This window comes from Drosophila suzukii, assembly GCF_043229965.1.
Source record: "Drosophila suzukii chromosome 2 unlocalized genomic scaffold, CBGP_Dsuzu_IsoJpt1.0 scf_2c, whole genome shotgun sequence".
NCBI lineage: Eukaryota > Metazoa > Arthropoda > Insecta > Diptera > Drosophilidae > Drosophila > Drosophila suzukii.
This window is the reverse complement of record NW_027255896.1, coordinates 29,635,210-29,642,021: the sequence shown is the minus strand read 5'-3', so window position 1 is coordinate 29,642,021 and position 6,812 is coordinate 29,635,210. Positions and strand designations below refer to the sequence as shown.

General features: G+C 45.0%; 2 protein-coding genes across 2 annotated transcripts; both read right to left on the bottom strand.

The window, feature by feature from the left end:
- Positions 1 to 3,288: 3,288 nt before the first annotated feature.
- On the bottom strand, positions 3,289 to 4,182 carry LOC139354390 (uncharacterized). Its single transcript, XM_070998618.1, has one exon. The coding sequence runs from the start codon at positions 4,180 to 4,182 to the stop codon at positions 3,289 to 3,291; it is 894 nt and encodes a 297-aa protein (XP_070854719.1).
- A 369-nt stretch (positions 4,183 to 4,551) lies between these two features.
- LOC139354389 (uncharacterized) lies at positions 4,552 to 5,541 on the bottom strand. The gene has a single exon (XM_070998617.1). The coding sequence runs from the start codon at positions 5,539 to 5,541 to the stop codon at positions 4,552 to 4,554; it is 990 nt and encodes a 329-aa protein (XP_070854718.1).
- Positions 5,542 to 6,812: the final 1,271 nt, after the last annotated feature.

The window sequence follows — 6,812 nt, the reverse complement described above, 5'->3', positions numbered from 1 at the left end:
CTGTTGAGTCGACTGCAGGAAAGGTATTACATTTCCGCAATTGACTTAAAAGACGCCTTTTGGCAAATACCTCTCGAATCCAAAAGTAGAGAGAAAACCGCGTTTACAGTGCCCGGCAGGCCAATCCCCAGCCTAGCTCCGCCAAACAGATGCGGAGGTTCCTGGGTATGACAGCCTGGTACAGAAGGTTCATCCAAAACTACGCCCAGACAGCGGCACCGCTTCATGATTGTTTGAAGAAAGACCGCATAAAGAAATTTGAATTGTCAGAAGAGGCAATCAAGGCGATTGAAAAACCAGCATGGCAACAGCACCTGTGCTCGTCACCCCAGATTTTAAAAAACCATTTTTGTTCCAAACCGATGACGAGAGCGGAGAACATAAAATTGCCTATATGTCAGCCAAATTGAACAAAGCACAGCGGAATTACAGCATAACCGAGTTGGAAAGCTATGCCGCTATCCTCAGCATTACCAAATTCCGTGCCTGCGTAGATGATATGCCCTTCAAAGTGATTACTGACCACGCTAGTCTAAAGCAAGGAAGAACGCTATAGTCGAGTACCTCGACTATCAGATACCCGTTACTCAGCTAAAGTAACCAATGGGAAATGGTGAGATTCAAGCAGCAAAGCGAGATTGAAATGCGCCACCTACCGGCGGTAGACAGATTTAAGCGTTATGGCCGTTTGAGCGGGCGTGGCAATTTTTTTTGGATCAATCGACAGGTATTGACGAGACCAATACATTTCAGTTAAAATTTATTATTTAGCATGGAAATTGTGGGCGCCACAGGCTTGGGCGGTTTGTGGGCGTTAGAGTGGGCGTGGCATATTTGCATAAAAAATTTGCGCGGCGTGCAAGGCTACGGAATCTAAATCTGAGACACCAATTCTCTAGCTTTGTTGGTTTCCGAGATATCCACGTTCATATTTACGATTTTTTGAAGTTTGTGGGCGTGGCAAACTTTTTTTCGGGTCAATCGATCGGTATTGACGAGAACAATACATTTCAGTTAAAATTTTTATTCCAGCATCAAAACTGTAGGAGCCACAGTCTTGGGCGGTTTGTGGGCGTTAGAGTGGGCATGGCACTCTGCTGAAACGAACTTGCGCTGCGCAGGAATCTCAGGAATCTGCATGCCTAATCCCAGTATTGTAGCTTATATAGTTTCCGAGATCTCAGCGTTAATACGGACAGACGGACATGGCTAGATCGACTCGGCTAGTTATCCTGATCAGGAATATATATACTTTATGGGGTCGGAAACGCTTACTTCTGCCTGTTACATACTTTTCGACGGCTCTAGTATACCCTTTTACTCTACGAGTAACGGGTATAATGATGATGGGTCAGAAAGACTTATTATGCAGACTTGCGCGATGGAGTCTGAAGCTACAAGCGTTTCACTTCACCATAGAACACAGGAAAGGGTCACTAAATGTAGTCCCAGATGCTCTCTCACGAGTTCATATGAACGAGCTACAGAAGGCTGGTGCAAAAGAACTAGACAGTGTTCCAGTCATAGGATTATATCAACCTATTGCAGGCAGTGGACGAAAATTTAGGTAAAAGTCCAGACCTTCAAACATCAGAAGGCTATGTATATAAACGGATGGGATTCTGATTTAGTCTGGAGAGCACATCATGCCAAAACCGCAGGGCATGGGGGGTTGCACAAATCACTAGCCAAATTAAGACAATTTTACTATTGGCAAGCAGTTTGTGTCTTAAATTTTTGGCGAGTTAATGACCTGCTGCGGTATTCGACACGTAAAGACTGGACTTTACCCCCGCAAGCGAACGCGGCTGAGAGGGTAAACCGGTCGGTACTCCAAATTTTGCGACCGATCAGCGAAATTGGGCTACCCAACTAAGTCGAATAGGCATGGAACCATATTACACCATGTTCGGAACAGCCTATCCGATTCTACGAATGCCGGGGGGAATAAAGGCAGGAGATCCACAGATAAGCCAGACAATATGAAACTTATCCGACAAAAAGTAACCCAAGGATTAAACCGAACTCATGAACGTGCGGAAAAGGTAAATAACACCCGTAGCAAGCTCGTAGAGTTTCCCGTTGGACAAGTTGTCTAAAGGAAAAACTACAGGCAGAGTAACAAAGCTGACGGATATAATGCCAAGCTTGGCCCGAATCGAATTCGCTGTGTTGTGCTCCAGCGTAAGGGCAAAGCGCTATATGAGCTGCGCAATGCAGTAAAGAAAAGTGTCGGGGTATTCCATGCTAAAGACCTGTATGTCGCCTGAACCTTTGAACGTAATCCGACGACTCCAGAAGGCGACAAACTTAGAACTATTGGACTTCACGAGTTGATAGAAGGTCCCGATCACATGTCAAGGTAAACACGTAATCAGAACTACCCTGATTCCGCTATAAAAGCCGCAGCCGGGGACCGAAAATTAATCAGACATAACGAGCACCTTCGCAATTTATAAACAAGCAATCGAAGTTACACGACAGCTTAAAAGGCTCCGAAAGGCGTATGAGGGCAAGGCCTCTTATCTAACGTTCCTCACGGAATGGATGAGTGGGCTCTGCCGGAGGATTAACATTGATGATGAGAGTATTATTTATATTATTTTTTATTTACAGGTATAAATATGTATGTATGTATCTTCCAGTGCGAGGCCGGAAAGTCTTTTCTTTTTCAGCAATAAATATTTTTAATAAAAAAAATATATATAATAATAACATAATAAATAAGTACAATAATAAATAAGCCTGACTAGCTCTTCTGAGACTGGGTTAAAATACTGGGTCGAAGCCACACATAAATGGGCGCCTAAGAAAAAAAAGGAGAAGAAGGAGATCTAAAGATATGGCCGTACGAAGATTTCTTTTGCGAAGTCATTCCATGCGTAGCCGCGTCGATCACTTCGAAGCTGTTACGTACGCCCTCCCCCATACAAAGATTAGCCCCGGAAAAACAACTGTCTTAAGTTGCGGGTAGGGCCGCTAATGACTAACCACACTCAGATTGATAAGGGCAAAACAGAAATACAATTCGGCAACTCACGGGTGTCGCGTGTCCCTGTCAGGACTCGTTCCCACGTAACAGCACTCATAATGAAAACAATTATTGATAGTTATATGTTTGTCAGTTCGCTATCAATAGTTATACCCGTTACTCGAAGTGTGGCGCAGCACCAAAATATTAAAAAGGGCAAAGTTGGTATTTCATATACCAAAGATAGAATAAGATTCATAATTAAATAACGGCTGCAATGCGTTCATCAACATCCCGGGCCGCCCTGAAAAAATGTTTCAGAATTGGGAAGTAGACGTCTTAAGTTTTACAGCGCGTACAAGTCCATCTGGTCCAGGATGAGCTTCCACTACACGGGCTGGTATCCAAGCTGCTGGAGGGAGATTTGAGTCCTTGACGAGGACTACATTGTCTACTGCGATGTTGCGTTCTTTGTTGCTCCACTTTTGACGTTGCTGTAGGGAAGTCAAATGCTCTTGGTGCCAGCGTTTCCAAAACCCTTGATACATCGATTGCAAGTTCTGCCAATAATCCAGACGATTGATCGGTAGATGAGTCAGATCTCCCTCTGGAACAGTTGTGAATGGGCGCCCAATTAAAAAGTGGGCCGGAGACAAGTAGTTGAGGTCAGTGTCAGGTGTGTAGCATAGCGGTCGCGAGTTCACCACTGCACTGATCTGAGCGATCAGAGTTTGCATTTGTTCAAAGGTTAGACCACTTTTTCCCACAATTCGACGCAGATGTAGTTTAACGGAACGTAGTGATGACTCCCACTTCCCTCCCCAATGTGGCGAATGGGGAGGTATAAAACTCCACTTAATTCCATTATTGGCCAGCGATCGTGTTAGATTGCGTTGATGCTCCTGCGAAGATAAAAGTTGCTGCATCTCATCTAGTGCCCGCTTGGCGCCAACAAAATTCGTCCCGTTGTCGCTGAAGATCTGTGAGCATTTTCCTCGAAGGGACATGAAACGCCGAAGACATGCCAGGAATGTGTCTGTACTAAGATCGGTTGCCAGTTCCAAATGTATGGCTGATGTTACAAGGCAAACAAAGAGGCATATGTAGCCCTTAGTTTTTCTTTCCTTCAGTATAAATGGACCAGCGTAGTCACAGCCTGAGTGCTGGAAGGGTAAAGCTTCTGTTATACGGACGCCTGGTAGATCGGCCATGAATTGGTGCGCCGTGAGTTTACGTTGGCGAAAACATTTGATGCAGTTGTGAACCAGATTTCTTATCAGGTTGCGCGCACCAAAGATCCAGTAATTTTGACGAACAATTACAAAAAGTGCAGAAACTACTGGATGAAGATATGTCGTATGCTAGTGTTCCAAACTCATTCTTGTGATGCGGTTCGACTTCGGAAGCAGTATAGGGTGTTTTACATCAGCTGGTAATTGTGAGTTGTCCAGTCGTCCACCAACTCGAAGAAGGCCATCCTTGCAGATAATCGGCGAGAGCTTCACCAACTGGGAGCGGCTGTGAAGTGGCTTGTTTTCCGTCAGTAGTTTGCGGTTTTCCATGAAACATTTCTGAGCCTCTTACAGGCAAAGAATGCGAGCAGCCTGAATCTCCTCAAAGGTGAGCATCTTTCCATTTGCCAGCGTTGCAAATTTAATGGCCTTGGTCTTTTGGATGAAGCGTAAGGCGTAAGCTACAACGCGTACCATCTTTGTCCAGGACGAGACGCGTTGAGTCAAAGCTTCGATTGGTGACAATGAGCAGGTTTCCTGTGCGGTTAATGCGGTGGTCTTCACATCTTCTCCGCCATGGTTTTCTAAAAGGGAAGAACAGAACTTTTTAGAGGTCAACTTTACCGCAAGCATTTCTGGATCTTGCAGCCATGAAGGTCCCATCCACCGTAAGTCGAAATGGAGAAGGTCTGAAGCAAGCATTCCTCGTGTGGCGCAGTCCGCCGGATTCTCCTTTGTGTTTACATGATGCCATGCGTTGCGCGGTAAGGCTTCGAGTATTTCTGAGGTTCTGTTGGCTACAAATATTTTAAGCTTAGATGATGGATGTGAAATCCAGGCGAAGACTATTGTCGAGTCACACCACGCATGTACTTCAATGTCCTTGTATTGTAGTGCAGCCTTGACTGATAAGAACAGTCGGCTTAGTAGCAAAGCGCCACACAGTTCAAGACGCGGTAGAGACTGATGCTTCAGCGGAGCAACTCTGGTTTTTCCTGCTATGAGTGAAACAGATACGGTGCCATCTGCTCGCACCACTCTGCTATAGATGACTGCGGAATATGCCTTGATGGAGGCATTTGAAAATCCATGCAGTTCGATGTGATCTTCATTGTTTTGGACAAACCGTGGCAGGCGTAGATCTCGAAGGATGTGTAGGTCGTTACGACACTTATTCCACCAGTCCGCAATTTTTGGAGGAAGCTCCGTGTCCCAGCTGAAGTCGAGTAGCACTACCACTGGCGACAGAATACCAAGCGGGTCAAAAATGCGTGCCAAATCTGACAGCACTTGGCGTTTGGTGTTGTGCGGATTTGTTGTAAGGCAAACTTTGTACATATCCTCTTCTGGATCCCAATGAATGCCAAGAACTTTTGCTGTAGAATTGGATTCTTTGCCTTGTACTTCAGTTGTAGCGAGAGATCTGTCAGCGACACGTGATGAATTGGAAACCCATTTACCAAGTTCCATGCCTGCACATTTCATCAACTGGATCAGCTCATTTTGATTGCGAATGAGCTCCTCCTCGGTATGTGCTCCGGTCAGTACGTCGTCCACATAAAACTGCTCCTTCAAGATTTTTGCAGCGGTAGGAAAGTCGTGTTGATAGTAGGTAGTTAATACGGGAGCTGGCTCACTAGGTAATAAATCATGTCAAAAAAGGAGGTGGGGGTGACCCTAATTAGTCACGCATGGTTGCACACTGACCCTAATTAGTCACGCATGGTTGCACACAGGTGTTCTAATGACCTACTTAGCATAATTAATTCAAAAAGGGGGGTGTTGCTGACCCTAGTTAGATGAGCATGGTTGCACACAGGTCACTTAATGAGGTTAGAAAGTGGTGTGTAGGAGTGTGAGAGAGTGGTGTTTTGATATGTCTTGTTTTGTCTTGTCTTTTTCTCAAGCTAAAGGTGCGTGTGTGATAGGGGTGTTTTGTCATGCGTGGAATTTTGTGGAGTGCAATGGTTGCACACAGGTCACTATGTTGCTTCTAACTTGTGTTAGAACGCGTTATGCGTGGGCGTTTTGTTGAGTCAATTAGGGTTGTAGGTGACACCTGGCTTGCGTGTGTGATAGGGGTGTTTTGTCATGCGTGGGATTTTGTGGAGTGCAATGGTTGCACACAGATCACTATGTTGCTTCTAACTTGGGTTAGAAGGCGTTATGCGTGGGCGTTTTGTTGAGTCAATTAGGGTTGTAGGTGACACCTGGCTACGGTCTTGTGGTCAAAAGGTGTTGGTTTGAGGGATATTAGACCGCATACTTTTGTGGTGTGAAACAAGCGTGAGTTCGGTAACCTCCCCCTCTTTAGCGAGCATTAGATGGGAAAGTGAGCGTGGGAGTGTAACAAAAACGTTGTTTTGTTATGCGTGGGCGTTTTGTTGATTCAATTAGGGTTGTAGGTGACACCTGTTGGTGTAACCTGCCTACGGTCTTGTGGTCAAAATGGTGACTGTGGTGGTGGTGGTTCCTAACAGAACAAAACCAAATGAGATCGTTTGTTTAGTCAAATACGTTTTTCTTTAATCATATTTGAAAATTTTTTCTCATGCGCTTACATGAGAGAGAAAACGGTTACCTTCTAAGTTTTCAAAAAATGTATGTGT

Coding starts and splice junctions, on each gene's coding strand:
- LOC139354390 (XM_070998618.1), bottom strand. CDS start 4,182: ATGGCCGATCTACCAGGCGTCCGTATAACAGAAGCTTTACCCTTCCAG.
- LOC139354389 (XM_070998617.1), bottom strand. CDS start 5,541: ATGTACAAAGTTTGCCTTACAACAAATCCGCACAACACCAAACGCCAA.